The sequence below is a fragment of the Podarcis filfolensis genome (assembly GCF_964270895.1).
Source record: "Podarcis filfolensis genome assembly, chromosome: 4".
Lineage (NCBI taxonomy): Eukaryota > Metazoa > Chordata > Lepidosauria > Squamata > Lacertidae > Podarcis > Podarcis filfolensis.
The window spans coordinates 101,321,630-101,339,311 of NC_139607.1; the positions used below are offsets into that span (position 1 = coordinate 101,321,630).

General features: G+C 42.3%; 2 protein-coding genes across 5 annotated transcripts in view; both read left to right on the forward strand.

The window, feature by feature from the left end:
* LOC310760699 (uncharacterized protein) overlaps nucleotides 1-17,682 on the forward strand; it is a 110,531-nt gene that overhangs the window by 89,023 nt on the left and 3,826 nt on the right. Inside the window, exons 1-5 of one of the 4 annotated variants that reach the window (XM_083609691.1) lie at nucleotides 2,142-2,210; nucleotides 3,394-3,886; nucleotides 4,083-4,164; nucleotides 4,260-4,346; nucleotides 4,449-4,531. The exons of 1 other annotated variant lie outside the window; for it this stretch is intronic. In XM_083609691.1, coding sequence (XP_083465817.1) covers nucleotides 3,485-3,886; nucleotides 4,083-4,164; nucleotides 4,260-4,346; nucleotides 4,449-4,531 — 654 coding nt within the window. In that variant the 5' untranslated portion in view covers nucleotides 2,142-2,210; nucleotides 3,394-3,484. Of the gene's footprint in view, nucleotides 1-2,141; nucleotides 2,238-3,393; nucleotides 3,887-4,082; nucleotides 4,165-4,259; nucleotides 4,347-4,448; nucleotides 4,532-17,682 lie in introns of those variants that run through there. 2 more of the 4 variants (XM_083609692.1, XM_083609693.1) reach the window with 2 other exon arrangements.
* Nucleotides 1-17,682, forward strand: part of LOC310760741 (uncharacterized protein) — a 66,340-nt gene that overhangs the window by 19,862 nt on the left and 28,796 nt on the right. The window lies entirely within an intron of this gene.

The following is a 17,682-nucleotide window of genomic DNA, read 5'->3' on the forward strand; positions in this document are numbered from 1 at the left end:
AGGGCAGGTCTGAGTCCCTGCTCTGGTTCTCTCCAATACTCACCCCTGGGGGAGGGATGTGCAACCGCAGCACATCTGCAAAGAGAAGGACATGGGGACAGGTGAGTCCGTCCCTGAGCACCTGGAAAGGCTATTCCAAGAGTTTTCTCCTGGATTCCAAGCCCTACTGCAGGGGAGGAGGGACATCCCAAGCCCTGGGGGCCAATCCTGGCCTCCTTCAACCAGAATGTGGCTCCCCAGGCCAGGGGTAGACAAGCTAAGGCCTGGGGGCCGGATGAGGCCCAATAGGCTTCTCAATCCAGCCCACGGACGATTCAGGAATCAGTGTGTTTTTAGATGAGTAGAATGTGTCCTTTTATTTAAAATGCATCTCTGGGTTATTTGTGGGGTATAGGAATTTGTTCATTCCCCCCCAAAAAAATATAGTCTGGCCCCCCACATGGTCTGAGAGACGGTGGACCGCCTCATGGCTGAAAAAGGTTGCTGCCCCCTGCCCCAGGCTAACAAGATGGTCAATATCCGATTCCACTCCATCCTTTTAAAATTGAAATAACAAAATAGATCCCATCTCTCAGAGCATGTAAACCACATGAGTGCAAAGACCCCTGTGCCACTCACAGAAATAGGACTATACTTCCTTCTCCCACCTTTAAAGTAAACGTCTACGTAATGAAACCGAATCGACCCAAGTCTGCCTTCCTCCACCAATCTGAACTTCGCTCTTCAAGCCAAAAGACAACACTTCCCTGTCCCCGAGTGAAACCCCCTGGCCTTTAATTGGTAGAGCCGCCACCACGCCAGTGGCGTTTCCCTCACAGGGACTGACTGAGCGGGCGGCAAGATGCTTTCAGCCTCAGACACTTGGCGGGTTCTGAAATGACCGTGCAGGCCAGATTCACGATGCTGACGGGCTGGATTTGGCCCAGGGAACATAGTTTGAGGACCCCTGGCCTACACTGACTGGCAGCAGCTCCCCAGAGTTTCAGGCAGGGATTTCGTCCAGCCCTTGCAGGAGATGTCAGGGGTTGACCCTGGGACATTCTGCATGCCAAGCAGATGCTCTAGGGCTCCCCATATTTCCCTAGTCTTTCAACGTTATGCTATTAGCAACCGTGGAGATTCCACCTCCCTCTTTCGAAAGGAGAAAACTCACCTGATCAATTTAATAAATTATAATAATAATAATAAAACATTTATACTCTGCCCATCTGGTTGGGTTTCCCCAGCCACTCTGGGCGGCTTCCAACAAAATATTAAAATACAATAGTCCAACAAATATTAAAAGCTTCCCTAAACATAATAACAACAACCATCCATTTCTGGAAAGGGAAATGGCATACTTTTGTATATTAGTATAAAAAGCATGCATAAGAAGGTATTACTCATTTATGATGAGAATAGGATTTATTTATTTTGAACTTCGCTGGATTCCTCCTTGGCAGCCAGTGCGATTGTTTATGCAGGGCTAGAACTCAGGACCCGCTGCCTTGAGGGTCATCTAAGAGCAGTTGGGCACAGATCGGACGGCCATCTGCCATGGATGCTTTAGCTGAGATTCCTGCATTCCTGGGGGTTGTAATAATAATAATAATAATAATAATAATAATAATAATAATAATAATTTATTTATATCCCGCCCATCTGGCTGGGTTTCCCCAGCCACTCTGGGCGGCTTGCAATAAAACACTAAAATACAATAACCTATTAAACATGAAAAGCTTCCCTCAACAGGGCTGCCTGTTTAGGGAACTAGACCAGCCCCCTCTTGCTTCGGGTTGGACTAGATGACCCTGGGATCCCCTCCTATCTCTCCACCCCTGAATTCCAGGAGGAGCTTCCTTGCCTCCTGCAAAGCCCTTTTCCCTGCAAGCTCTTCCTCTGGTTTCTGGCCAAGGGAGGGAGATGCTCAGAGTCCAGCCAAGAGCCTCACCCCCAAAAGGATATCTGTGCATTGGCGTAGCCGGGGGAGCAGTTGCCCCCCTAAATGCATAAAAAATAATAAAAATCTGAGGTTCTGCCAAGCGAGAGAGGGCTGAGCGAGGGAGGACTCGGCTTGGCAAGGGTTAAAGGGAAGTGAGCTGCCTTCCTAGAGAGGCCAGGAAGCAAGAGGGGGCAGGTCCTCCAGAGCCAAGGCCCCTCCCTCCCCTGTCCTTTCCTCGCTTTGGGGTCTCTCCTGCAAGGGCTGCCTCGCTGTCCCCTCCTGGGATCTGGTGAGTCTCCTCTCTCTCTGGGATCTGGTGGGGGTCCCAGGGCTGCAGCAGGGGAGGGGGCCTGGGGGGCCTGATCTGCTCCTGCAGGGGGGGACCCCAAGTCAGGGAGGAGAGGGTCCTGCCAGGGAGGGGCCAGGTCTGCCACGCTCTCCTTCCTGGAGATAAGAGGATCCCAAACTCATTTGGCCCTCCGCCCCGCCCTTCGGAAAATATCTCCCTCCTTTAAACAAAGGAGTCCCTGGGACTTTAAATCTGTGTGAATTCGTTCAGCCTCATTGCACAACAGAGGAAACATCTGCAAATGGTTTTCCAAAGCTGGACGATGAGGTGGACTAGCCCCCCCCCCAAAAAAAAACCCCACAGGGAGGGTTGAAGTTAAGGTGGGAGAGAAAGGCCAGGGATAAAGAGAGGGATCCCAGCCCATAGTCTGGCTGCTGCATTGGGGACCAGTTTCCCAGTGTCTCCCAGGGCAGCTCCCCACGGAGGCCACGGCAGCCATCCCCTCGCACCCAGAGCAGGGCATCCCAGGACCCCATCCTCTCTCTCCCAAAGGGATTGTTGCTGGAAAACCAGCCGGAAATGGGCGCTGCTACTCACTGAGCCTCCAGGGACCTGGGCATCAATGGCTGTGTGTGCATTAATAATAATAATAATAATAATAATAATAATAATAATAATAATAATAATTACCCTCCTAAATTTCAAGGGAGATGTTTTTAGCCCTGCCCACTTGGCCCTCAGGGGGTTGGCCAGATACATACCTGGCCCTCAGAGGAAAGAAAAAGGGACCCTGCCCCAGAAGTCTATTCTGAGAGTGGCAGAGAGTCCAAGTGCGAGAAAAGGAGACAGAAGCAGCGGAGTGGGTGTAGGTGTGGGGGGGCAACTCCTGAGGACCCCCACTAGAACCAAGCATCCATTTTTCACAAGATAGAAACGACTCCTTTGTCAGTAGGTTCCGACGTCATCAATTGACTGGAAGGATGGAGAAACCAGGTTGATTCATCTCTCAGAAATCCCTTCAGTTGCCTCCACATTTTGCATTGCTAGAAGGCTAGAGACTTGTTTCTTCTCTTTCAAAAAGATAGCTCATGGTCTGGGATGTGGTGCAGTCATGCTTGCTCAGGGAACCATTTTCCCCCCTGTCCTACAAATTCTGTAACAGAACAATGTATTTGCTTTGTAGGATTTGCTAGAGCTTCTCATTTAGACGGACAGAACTTGGCAGAAGACCAAAGGGTTACTTCTGATCTCTCAGAGGCTTCCTGAGAGCACAGATGGATGAGCGAGACTCAGCTGGCCCTGGAACAGGAAGAGGCCATGCAAGCCAAACTGGGAGCAGTGGGGGATTCTGGGAAAACTCTGTGCAGAAGATCCATGGTGAGGTGGACACCCTCCGCTCAGAGGTGCAGAGCCAGCAGGTGAGGCAGTTCTGCTGCCAGGAGGCCAAAGGACCCCGAGAGGTTTGCAGCCGACTCTACCACCTTGACCATCAGTGGCTGAAGCCAGAAAGGCACACGAAAGCTGAGATGTTGGACCTGGTGATCTTGGAGCAGTTCCTGGCTGTCCTTCCCCTGGAGATGGAGAGCTGGGTGAGGGAATGTGGAGCAGAGACCAGTTCCCAGGCGGTGGCCCTGGCCGAAGGTTTCCTCCTGAGTCAGGCAGAGGAGAGAAAGCAGGTGAGAGAGACTTTCCTCTGGATACTCCCAAGGGGCACCAAACAGGACAGAGAACATCCCATAATGGTCTGCTGATGGCCTATCCTTTTTCTGGGAAAGCATCCATGGAATGAGATCTCACACCCTTCAAGTCTTTGTCATTCTCTTTCTAGTATTTCTCACCATTCTCTGTTTTGAATCCTTGTTTCTTTTCCAGGGAAAGGATCTCTTTGCAGAAATGGACCTGGATTCCTGTGAGGCAGAGAGGCCTCCGTTGGACACCAGAGAGAGGCCACTGGGTAAGGAGGAAGGTGGTTTTTCTCCATTTGGTCTCATTCTGTTGGTTTCCCAACTCATCTGAGGGTTCTTTTCATCTTGTTTTGGGGGGAGACAGTTGGGAACAAGGGTCCAGAAGAGGGGAGATGTATTTTTTCACAACAAACATATGAAATGGGCACAAACGTCCAAATACTCTCAGTAGGTAAGTCCTTCTCAAAGGCCCATCTGTAGTTAGAGATGCCCTGTTTCACCTGTGAGAGAATCAGGCACTCCTGGCGTCCTGCTTACCTTTTTTCTTTTGCAGGTGACAGAAGGATGCCGGCAAGACCTCCTGATCCGCCTTTTCATGGGGGCAGAAGGGAAGCAGCGGCTGTGGCACCAGATCAGGTCAGGGGAAGCTGCCTTGTGGGGACAGAGGCCGAGGGATGGAGCAATGTCATGGACTGGTTGGGCACAGAGGAGTGGTGGGAGGAAGCAGCCGGGGAACCAGGAAAGGAAGACGGCTCAGAGCCGAAGGAGTGGAGGTGGAGGAAGGATGAGCGGGTAGAGGGAGAAGAAGGAGAAGTCTGGGAAGAGGAGGTGTCAGAAGCTGAAAGGGTAATAGGGCATAGTAGTGAGCTGGGAGAGTCTGTGGCAGAATGCAGTGCAGAATCAAAGGCAGAAGAGGAAGGAGGCGAGTGGGAGAGGAAGGTCGAGAGGCAGAGGTGAGTCAGGATAAGGAGGAACCACCGGTAGCTCCCTCTCCTTCTGCCAGAAGCCACCCTCTCTGCTTGTCTCCCAGAGTCAAGAGACCCCCTGCAATGCAGGAATCTCTGCTAGATCATCCAAGACAGATGGCCATTCAAAATAGGCTTATTTTATTCCTGCAGTGCAGGAATCTCTGCTAGATAATCCAAGACCAAAGAGGCTTATTTTATTTCTAGATTGATAACTGAATGCAAAAATAGGTATCTAAGCAGAGTACAAATGAGAACAAATAGTGGCCTGGATTCACCTAACCAGCCCCATCGGCTGCAAAATGGGGCCTACCCCCCATTCCTCCCCCTCCCCATTCCTCCATGAACCCCTCGAATTTGGCTCTAGGGCATTGGGAGGGAACTCCCCAGAACAGCCCAGGAGGAGAGGAGAAAGTGGATCCTTCCATTGGGGAAACTGGAATGCTTGCCTAGGCAGAATGACTTGAATAACACAAGGTGGAGTACAACCTATTTGCACAAAAACGAATACCCATAATTTAAACTTAGAATAAAATAAGCATCCATAAATAAAATGTACAGCAAAGCAATCCTATTGAAACAACTCTCCTGCGTGAGTGCCTGAGGGCCCTGCTCCTGCCACTCACCACCTGGCCCAGGGCGGGGCCTGAAGCCTCACAAGGACAGTTGTTGCTGCTGCTACTCCTGCTGGCCAGGAGGACTCGGCAGCTAAAAAAGAGTAATCTGGGACGCAAGCAAAGCTGTTATGAGAGGGTTTTTGATACAACAGAATGCAATAAAGAAGAGAAGTCAAAATGAGAAGAAAGATAAAATTTTGGAGAAAATAAAAGAAAGTGAGAAGAAATTGAGGGCAAAACCAAAGTCGCAGGAGATTTTGAGAGAAATAAAATTATATCAAGTACAATATATGGAAATGATGAATCAGGAAATAGAATGGAAAATTAAACAAATGAGACAAAAAACATTTGAATCAGCCAATAAGTGTGGGAAATTGTTGGCTTGGCAAATGAAAAAAAGACAAAAACTAAATACCATTACAAATTTAGAAGTGGAAGGAAAGAACATACATAACCCAATTGAGATTAGAAATTGTTTTCAGAGGTATTTTAAACAATTATACTTACAAGGGCCACAGAAAGAAATGGACATAGACCGATTTTTGAAAGTAAATGGATTACAAAAAATCTCCCAAGAAAGTAAATTAATGTTGAACTATAAAATATCTGAACAGGAAGTAGAAGGTGCCATTCAAAATATGCAATTGGGCAAATCTCCAGGACCGGATGGGCTGACTTCTAGATATTATAGATCTTTGAAAGAGTGGCTATTACAACCTTTGAAGGAAGACTGCAATGAAATTCTGGAAGGGAAGAGGGCACCAGAGTCATGGAAAGAGGCGTACATTACACTTATACCGAAAACAGAGACTGAAAAGACTCAGCTTAAGAACTACCGCCCTATATCGTTACTTAATGTGGATTACAAAATTTTTGCTGACATTTTGGCCAAGAGATTGAAAAAAGTATTGATGGAAGAGATTCATAAGGACCAAGCGGGGTTTCTCCCGGGAAGACATTTGTCTGATAATTTGAGGAACATAATTGATATCCTGGAAAAACTAGAAGTGAATATAAACACTAAAGCAGTTCTGATATTTGTGGACGCGGAGAAAGCTTTTGACAATATCTCTTGGAGTTTGGGACTTCCGGTCAGCGCCAGCGCTTAATGGCGGATTTCTCCCGGAGCTCCCGGGAGAGATCTGCTTCGTGGGTTCGGGTCCGGCAGCCACGGCGGAGCGGGGACCCTCAAAAATCACAGGCGCGTAGCCTGTGAACTGGAGACTCGGCGGGCACCTTTGCGCCCCCCCGACGTTGTGAAGGAGCCTTTTTAAAGGCTACGGAACAGCGGAGGGTGTGTGGAGCGGTGCTGAGAGTCGCTTTCACCCAGCCTGCGAAGTGAAGCCGCGTCGCCATTAGCAGAGAGCGCTGATTTCTTCCGGTGAATTTGGACTAATAAGAACAACTTTCCGTGAGTAGGATTGAACCTTAAAACTTAATTGGACGCTAAAATTAAGGAAATTGGGCACCGAGACGGACAAGCACTAAAAAGGAAGTCTGCTTTCCGTTCTGTAGCAAGATCAAAGCAAAAGGCATTCAAGCTGTAACTTTTGAAAGGAGAGTTGTGGGAATTAAGAAATCCACCATCAAAGCAAAGAGCTCCCTCCCCGAAGGCAGGAGGGGGGGGAAAGAAGATTTTACAGTATTTTCCTGCCTGTTTAAAAAAAAGAAATTGAACTGTTTACCGCTGCTCTTAAACCTGGGGATCGGACTGCCGGACAAAAGGAACCGGCTAAGGACTGTTGTTACAAGAAGATAAAAAAGTAACTGAAATATTGACTTTGGTTACTCTCAACTTAGAAATATTTTACTTTGTTGCACTGCAAAGTTATACGCAGGATACTATTGATCTGGATCTTTTAAAAATATTTGAAAGGGACTTGGAGGGCTTTTGTTTGCTCTTGGAAAGTGTGGGACCGATTTGAAGGCAAAGAATTTGTTTTGCGCCCTCTAGAGGACTTGTGAATAGTTTCAGCAACCAGTGGAATTTAAAACTTGAGAACTTTTGTTTGACAGCTTAAGAGTGTGGGAATGACCTTGAGTGAAAGATTTTGTTATGGCAGATGGTAAAGAGAAAGAGGACTCACAAGAAACAACTCTGAGATCTGGCAGACAATACAAAGTCGATCTTTCTATGCAAAGAAGGGCTTCTGTATCAGGAGCCTCTGGAACTGCAGCTGTCCCAAAGGCAAAAGTGAAAACAATGTCTTCAGAAGAAGCATTCGCTAAGGTATTGGGGAAAATAAATGACTCTTTGGAGGAACTAAAAAAGCAAGGTGCAGAAACTAAAGTACAAGTTGCTGAAACAAACAAGAAAATTGAAGAAATCTCTGGGAAAATTGATTTAAATACAAAAAGTATAACTGACCTTGGGAACAAAGTGAACTCTAATGCAGAAGCAATTGGGAAACTACTGGAGGATTCATCTACAACACGAAAGATAGCTGAGGAAGCTAAAGAAATTGCAACGGCTGCTGAGGAAAAGTTTCCACCGGTGTACAGGAAACTGGATGAGCATGAATTGGCACTTTCTATGCAGGATATGCAACGGAAGGAGAGGAACTTAAGGATCAGACTTGTGCCGGAAAAGGAAGGAGATAATTTGGTGGACTATTTGACAAAAGAATTCTCTGACTTCTGGAAGCAGGAGCTGGACAAGGAAGAATTTAAGATAGAGAGTGCATTTAGACTGGGAACAAGGCAGAGGAAGAACAGACCCAGAGATTGCTTAATAACTTTGAGATCAAAAGAGGAGAGAGATAAAATACTGAACCTGCACTACCAAACAACCCTTCAAATTGAAGATTTTCACATTGAGATTTTTAAAGATATTCCCAAAAGCATTTTAGATGCAAGAGGTTTTTACAAGGACTTGGTGATACTGCTGAAAAGGAACTACATACCATTCAGGTGGGAGTTTCCTCAAGGCTTGTCTTTTAAATACAAGGGGAAGAAAAGAAGAATAAAGACAGTGAGTGATAAAGACAAGTTTTTAGGAGAACACGAAGAAGACCTACAGAAAGAGGCGTTTCCAGGACAAGGGCATCCTTCAAGCAAGGGACCACTAGATACGGATACGGAATCACCGGCAAAAGAGGAACAACAATTGGGAGCTGTAGGAGGAAAGAGTAAATAGCCCCATCATGGCTCTGCAACTTTTAACCTGGAATTGTAACGGACTAAATATCCCCAGAAAAAGAAAAGATATATTTCATGCTTTAAGGAAAGACCAATTGGACTTGATTTGTTTACAAGAGACCCACGTGACAAGAGCACATAGAAAATTACTGATAAATAAAAGATTGGGACAAGAATTTATATCTTCAGACAGAGTAAAAAAGAGAGGAGTGGTGATCTATGCAAAGGAAAGTCTGCAACCGAAACAAATCTTTAAAGATGATCAAGGAAGACATTTGGCAATTGAAATTCAATCTCAAGGAGAAAAGTTTTTGATAGTGGGAATCTATGCACCAAATGAGGGGAAAGCTGAATTTTTTAAGAAGTTGCATGAGACTTTGATGGACTACATGGATTACAACTTAATTGTGATGGGAGACATGAATGGAGTAGTTTCAACAAATATGGACAAAGCACAAAGACAGGTAGTTACAAAAGACGGAAGACTGCCAAAAACTTTCTTTGAAATGACTGACAATATGGACTTGATTGACATTTGGAGAATAAAACACCCATTAGAAAGAGAGGGAACCTTCTTTTCTGAAGCCAAAATGACATGGACACGGATTGACCAAATTTGGGTGACTAGCAGTATGGCGTCGAACATAAAGAAAGTGGAAATCTGCCCAAAAACCTTCTCCGACCATAACGCAGTAAAGATGGTGATGAAGCAAACAACAACTGGTTCCTTCAGATGGAGAATGAATGACACCTTACTTGGAGATGAGGAGATCTGTAAGAGGGCCCAAAAAACTTTGAAAGATTATTTTGAAATCAACTTGAGGACTAAAGTAGAAAAAAGAATAGTATGGGACGCAAGTAAAGCCGTGATGAGAGGATTTTTGATACAACAAAATACATTAAAGAAAAGAAGGCAAAATGAGAGGAAAGAGAAAATCTTGGAAAAGATAAAAGAAGGGGAAAGGAAACTAAGATCGAAGCCAAAATCGCAAGAGATTTTAAGAGAAATCAAATTATATCAAACACAATTTATGGAATTGATGAATCAAGAAATAGAATGGAAAATTAAACAAATGAGACAAAAGACTTTTGAATCTGCAGATAAATGTGGCAAGTTATTCGCTTGGCAAATAAAGAAGAGACAAAAACTCAACACGGTAACAAACTTAGAAGTGGATGGAAAGAACATGTAATCCAGTGGAGATTAGAAATTGTTTTCAGAGCTACTTTAGACAATTGTACACACAAGGGCCGCAGAAAGAAACGGATATACAACAATTCCTCGAGAAAAATGGGCTGAAAAAGATCTCTCAGGAAAGTAAGACAATTTTGAATCAGGAGATATCAGCACAAGAAATAGAAGGTGCCATCCAAAGTATGACGCTGGGCAAATCTCCCGGACCGGATGGACTGACTTCCAAATATTACAAAGTTTTGAAGGAAGGGTTAATACAACCCCTGAAGGAAGTCTGCAACGAGATTATGGAGGGGAGAAGGGCACCCGACACGTGGAGGGAGGCCTACATTACACTTATACCAAAGACAGAGACTGAAAAGACCCAACTTAAGAACTACCGACCCATCTCGTTACTAAACGTGGATTACAAAATCTTTGCTGATATTTTAGCAAAGAGATTGAAAAGAGTATTGATGGAGGAGATTCACGGGGACCAAGCGGGCTTTCTCCCGAAAAGACATTTGTCTGACAACGTAAGGAATATAATTGACATTTTGGAGAAGTTGGAAGTGACTATAAACACTAAGGCAGTTTTGATATTTGTGGACGCCGAGAAAGCCTTTGACAATATATCTTGGAGTTTTATGCTGAAGAACCTCCGGGGGATGGGGGTAGGCCAAGGGTTTGAAAATGGTATAGGTGCAATATACTCTGAACAGAAAGCAAAATTAATTGTAAATAATGTGGTTACAGAAGAGTTCAAGATTGAAAAAGGGACACGTCAGGGGTGCCCTATCTCCCCACTACTTTTTATATCGGTCCTGGAGGTTTTGCTTAATATGATTAGGAAGGACCAGTTGGTCAAAGGGGTTCAGGTCGGAGCTAAACAATACAAATTGAGAGCATTTGCAGATGACCTGGTACTTACATTACAAGAGCCAGAAGCTAGCACGAAAAGAGTCTTGGAAATAATTCAAGAGTTTGGTCAAGTGGCAGGATTTAAATTGAATAAGTTAAAGACTAAGGTATTGGAGAAAAATCTAACACAGTTTGAAAAAGAAAGGTTTCAGAATGAGACAGGGTTGACTGTGGTTAAAAAAGTGAAATATTTGGGAATAAATATGACAGCTAAGAATGTGAATCTATTTAAAGATAATTATGAAAAAACTTGGGACAGAAGTGAAAAAAGATTTGGAGATTTGGTCAAACTTGAAGCTTTCCTTGTTAGGTCGTATTGCAGTTATAAAAATGAATGTATTGCCAAGAATGTTGTTTTTGTTCCAAGCATTACAAATAATGGATAAGACGGATTGTTTCAAGAAGTGGCAAAAAGACATATCCAAGTTTGTCTGGCAGGGCAAGAAGCCCAGAATTAAATTTAAGATATTAACGGATTCAAAGGAAAGAGGGGGGTTTGCCCTGCCAGACTTTAAACTGTACTATGAAGCGGCAGCTTTCTGCTGGCTAAGAGATTGGCTACTTCTTGAAAATACAGATATTCTGGATTTGGAAGGTTTTAATAATATTTTTGGGTGGCATGCATATTTGTGGTATGACAAGGTTAAAGCACATAAAGGTTTTAAAAACCATATTGTCAGAAAAGCACTATTAAATGTCTGGATTAGATATAAAGATTTGCTGGAAAGTAAAACTCCAAGGTGGTTGTCGCCAATGGAAGCTAAGGCAGTTAAAAAGTTAAATATGGAGTCTAAATGGCCAAGATATTGGGAAATTTTGGAAAAGGAAGGGGACAGACTGAGACTGCAGAGTTTTGAGAAATTAAAAGGGAAGGTGAGGGATTGGTTGCACTATCATCAAATAAATGAAGTGTTCAAAATGGACAGTAAAATTGGCTTCCAGGTGGAAAAATCAAAATTGGAGACTGAACTGTTAGAATCCAGCACTAGAAACTTGTCAAAAATGTATAACTTGCTGCTGAAATGGAATACACAAGATGAAACGGTTAAATCAAGTATGATTAAATGGGCTCAGGACATTGGTCATAACATTTTGTTTGCTGATTGGGAAAAGTTGTGGACCACCGGGATGAAATTTACGGCATGTAATGCCTTAAGAGAAAATATTATGAAAATGATCTATAGGTGGTACATAACCCCAGTCAAGCTTGCAAAGATTTACCATTTGCCTGATAATAAATGTTGGAAATGTAAGGAAAAGGAAGGTTCATTCTTTCACCTCTGGTGGACGTGCCCGAAGATTAAGGCATTCTGGGAAATGATCTATAATGAACTGAAAAAGGTATTCAAATATACCTTCCCTAAGAAACCAGAGGCCTTTCTCTTGGGTATTGTCGGCCAAGGGGTGTTAAAGAAGGATATAACCTTTTTTATGTATGCTACAACAGCAGCAAGAATACTCATTGCAAAGTACTGGAAGACACAAGATCTACCCACTCTGGAAGAATGGCAGATGAAGGTGATTGACTACATGGGCTTGGCAGAGATGACGAGCAGAATCCGAAACCAGGGAAGAGAAGCAGCGGAAGAAGAATGGAAAAAATTTAAGGACTATTTAAAGAAATATTACAATATTAATGAAAGTTAGAATGATGTTGGATTAGAAAGTAAACGGTTACTATTAGTAACGGTTAAGACAAGGAGAATAAGGAGGATTAAATTAAAATAAAATAAGGGAAGATTTGCTGATTAATTGATTAGAATCTGGAATACAGAAAAGGGAGGCATGAGGAAGTCGTGGAAGTAAGGTAAAATAAATTAAGATATGAAATTGTACTTGTTTTTTTTGTGTTTTTGTTTGTTTATATATTTGTTGTGTTTATTGTATTGTTATGTTATGTTTTTGTGGTTATAAAAAATTCCTTAATAAAAATATTATTAAAAAAAAAAAAAGACAATATCTCTTGGAGTTTTATGAAAAAGAACCTACAGGGGATGGGGGTAGGCCAAGGTTTTGAAAATGGTATAGGTGCAATATAGTCTGAACAAAAGGCTAAATTAATTGTAAATAATGTGGTGACGGAAGAATTTAAGATAGAAAAAGGGACACGACAGGGGTGCCCAATCTCCCCATTGCTTTTTATATCGGTCCTGGAGGTTCTGCTGAATATGATTAGAAGGGACCGGTTGGTTAAAGGTATACAGGTCGGAGCCAAACAGTACAAATTGAGAGCATTTGCAGATGATTTAGTATTGGCGTTACAGGAGCCAGAATCTAGTACTAAAAGGGTTTTAGAACTAATTCAAGAATTTGGTCAAGTGGCAGGATTCAAACTGAACAAGTCAGAAACTAAGGTTTTAGAGAAAAATTTAACACCGATTGAAAGAGAGAGGTTTCAGAATGAGACAGGTCTGACTGTGGTCAAGAAAGTGAAATACTTGGGGATTAACATGACAGCAAAAAATGGGAACTTAATTAAAGATAATTATGAAAAATGTTGGACGGAAGTGAAAAAAGATTTAGAAATTTGGTCAAATTTGAAGCTTTCCTTGTTGGGTCGAATTGCAGCTATAAAGATGAATGTTTTGCCTAGAATGCTGTTTTTGTTTCAAACACTGCAAATTGTGGACAAGATGGATTGTTTCAAGAAGTGGCAGAAAGATATCTCTAGATTTGTCTGGCAGGGCAAGAAGCCCAGAATAAAATTCAAGATATTAACTAATGCAAAGGAAAGGGGTGGATTTCTGCTGGTTGAAAGACTGGCTGCTTCTTGAGAACACATTTTGGATCTAGAAGGTTTTAACAATGTTTTTGGGTGGCATGCATATTTGTGGTACGACAAGGTTAAAGCACATAAAGCATTTAAGAACCATATTGTCAGGAAAGCTTTGTTCAATGTTTGGATAAGATATAAGGATTTGTTGGAAAATAAAACCCCAAGGTGGTTGTCACCAATGGAAGCAAAAGCCCAGAAAAAGCTCAATATGGAGGCCAAATGGCCGAAATATTGGGAAATTTTGGAACAAGAGGGAGATAGACTAAAACTGCAGAGTTTTGAGAAACTAAAAAACAAAGTGCGAGATTGGCTTCATTATTATCAGATAATGGAGGCATATAATTTGGACAAGAAAATTGGCTTCCAGGTGGAAAAATCAAAATTAGAAACAGAACTGTTAGAACCCAAAACTAAGATTTTGTCAAGGATGTATAACTTGCTGTTGAAATGGAATGCTCAGGATGAAACGGTGAAATCTGCTATGATTAAATGGGCACAAGATGTTGGACATAACATTATGTTTGCTGACTGGGAACAGTTGTGGACCACAGGTATGAAATTTACGGCATGCAATGCCTTAAGAGAGAATATTATGAAAATGATATACAGGTGGTACATGACCCCAGTCAAGCTTGCAAAAATATATCATTTGCCCGATAATAAATGTTGGAAATGTAAAGAAACTGAAGGTACATTATTTCACCTTTGGTGGACGTGCCCAAGAATTAAGGCTTTCTGGGAAATGATCTATAATGAAATGAAAAAGGTATTTAAATATACCTTCCTGAAGAAACCAGAGGCCTTCCTTCTGGGCATTGTCGGCCAATTGGTGCCAAAGAAGGACAGAACTTTTTTTATGTATGCTACAACAGCAGCAAGAATACTGATTGCAAAGTATTGGAAGACACAAGATCTACCCACCCAGGAAGAATGGCAGATGAAGGTGATGGACTATATGGGATTGGCAGAAATGACTGGCAGAATCCGAGACCAGGGAGAAGAGTCGGTGGAAGAAGATTGGAAGAAATTTAAAGACTATCTACAGAAATATTGTAAAATTAATGAATGTTAGAATGATGTTGGATTGAAATTAAGTGGTTTCCAGCTGTAATGCTTTAAGAGAATATGAAAAAAAGGATTATAAATAGGTAATAATATAATGGTAAGGATTTGCTGAACCAACAATTTGTGGTGGAATACAAAAAAGGGAGGTATGAGGAGGTCCGGGAAACAAGTTAACGGAAAATAAGCAATGGAAAATTTGTGTGTTTTTAATTATTTTTATTTTGTATTTTTGTTATTTATTTATTTTTCACTTTATTGTAATACCTTAAAAAAATCTTAATAAATATCTTATAAAAAAAAGAAAAGAAAGTGGAGTACTTTGACAGATAGTTAAAAAAAAGAGAAACAAACTAACTTCAACGCTACTTTCTGCATTTCTGCATTTTAAAGAAACAAAGTATCTGAAAATCGAAAGTATTTGAAATCGAAAGTAATCTCCTTTGTTGGATACATTTTAAAAATGGATACAAATAGAAATTGTGTCCCCTAGAGGGAGCCTGTCAGCTTGTTGTTGCAGCTTACTTGGAGACTCTACAGCTGCAAGATTGGGATTGTGGGACCAGCCGCTTGACCTTGAACAGAAATGTGTTGGAAGGAAGGTTTGGTGTCTGCCCTTGGCAGGACAAATGCTTTACTGGAGCAGCTGCATGAGAAAATGAACTTGATGCATGAAAAGTTGGACTTGATGAGTGCTGTGGCCAGTGAATATGATTTAACAGGGAATAAGGATAAAGGGCAGATCGTGAAGCTGAGGCTCCAGTACTTTGGCCACCTCATGAGAAGAGAAGACTCCCTGGAGAAGACACTGATGCTGGGAAAGATGGAGGGCACAAGGAGAAGGGGGCGACAGAGGACGAGATGGTTGGATAGTGTTTTCGAGGTTACTAGCATGAGTTTGACCAAACTGCGGGAGGTAGTGGAGGACAGAGGTGCCTGGCGTGCTCTGGTCCATGGGGTCACGAAGAGTCGGACACGACTAAACGACTAAACAACAACAACAATAAGGATAAAGAAGTTATACAGCGACCAATTCAGGAATCTGGTTTGACAAGGCAAGTCCAAGGGCATATGAGGAAGGAAGAGGCAGTTTTTACTCCTCAAACAACACAAATGGAGAGATCCAAAGTCCTGCAGGAACAAAAGCCACTGCGTTGGAAGATTGAACTTGGAGAGTGCTTGGAAGTGTTTGAAGTCAAGGGAGCTCTTAACTCTAGTGGGACTATGAAACAGGTGATCAATTATCTTTTGGACAAATATTTTTTGAATTACAAAGATGACGACGGGGAGTGGGACTGGGGGGAAGGGGCTAGTCTGACGAAGGAAAGTGGAAATTATTACCGGATGGAACCCTCCGGAGACCCACTCCCCAAGAAACCAAAAATAGACAAAGAAGTGCGTAAGCACAAACAAGGACAAGAAAATCTGCAGAAGGGGCCTAGAAGAGACTTAAGGGCCTCGGACATAAGAACACCAGATTGATGGACTGGATGTAATGGACAGAAAGGACTGACATAACTCGAAACCAGGAAGAAGGGACGTTGGATAAAAATTAGAGATATCAAGGGAAATTCTTGTGTCAACTATGGAATTAGTGCAACATTAATGAAATATCAGGGAATATGCTGGAAAGGAACTAAATTGGCGTTAGCAGAAATGATTTAAGGAGATATGTATGAATATGATTTAAATTTTGAAATCTTAAGATTTTTAAGATAAGATAAGGTTAAAGAGATTAAGGTAAATTGAATAAAAGACTGTATTAAAAGATGGAAAGGATATGTTGAATTAATAAATAAGATAGATTGTGAAGATTAATTATTTAAATTAAAATTGAGAAACATGGGAAAAATTTGCTGGAATAACGAATTAAATCAGAATACAAAAAGGGAGGTGTGAGGAGGTTCAAGAAATAAGCAAATGAAAAGTTGTAATCTGAGATTTGTATTTTTTCTTATTTTTTTGTTTTTTGTTTTTGTTTTATTTTTTGCTGTATTTTTCTGTTTTTCTTGTTTCTTTTTTCGTGTTTATGTATTTATGAAAATTTGAATAAATATCATTTTTTAAAAAAAGAGTATGCAATGTGAGTTGTGTGGAACCACAAAGTTATAATGAAGTTTTAGACTTACCCCCTGGGGAACGTGCTTTGTGGGAACAAGCTATGAAAGAAGAAATGGACTCTTCTAAACGTAACAAAGTGTTTGAGGTCATAATGCCGCCACCTGGTGGCAGAGTGGTGTCATGCAAGTGGGTTTACAAAAGGAAAACCCTTGCATCTGGGGAACCACGTTTTCGAGCCAGATTAGTAGCCAGAGGATTCACTCAAATTAAAGGGGAGAGTTATGATGAAGTGTTTTCTCCCACTGTAAAGAGTGAAACTTTTCGTTTAATGCTTTCCATTGCTGCTGTAAGACAACTAGCAGTGCACCATTTTGATGTTGATGCTGCATATCTGCATGCAAATTTAGACCATGAAGTGTTAATGAGACAACCCCCTGGGTTTGAAGAGGAGAATGGTGCAGTCTGGCGTTTGAAAAAAGCTGTTTACGGTCTCAAACAAAGTGGAAGGTGTTGGAACCAGTGTTTAAATGAAGCCCTTGTAAAACTTGGATTTAAAAGGAGTGTGGCTGATCCATGCCTGTACACCAAGGGGACAGGCAACAAATATCTAATGCTCTTAGTCTTTGTTGATGATTTGCTTGTAGCAGGGAGTTCCACAGATGAGATCCAGAAGCTCACAAGTCAACTGGAAAAGAGGTTTAAGCTTAAAGCCTTAGGGCCTGTAAGCAATTACTTGGGAGTAGAAGTAAGGCAGGAAGCAGATGGAAGCTTCCTATTGAGCCAGAAAGAGAAAATTCTTCATTTGATAGAGCAGTTTGGCATGGAAAACTGCAAGCCAGTTCAGACTCCCATGACACCAGATTTCCCAAAGACAGTGTGTGATGATGAATTTGATCAGCCTGAGTTGTATCACTCAAAAATAGGATCACTATTGTATTTAAGCCAGTGGTCAAGGCCAGACATTGCATGTGCTACAAATGTTCTGAGTCAACGTGTATCTAAACCCAGTACTGCTGATTGGTGTGCTTTGAAAAGGCTTATCAGATATCTAAAGGGGACATTAAATCTATGTT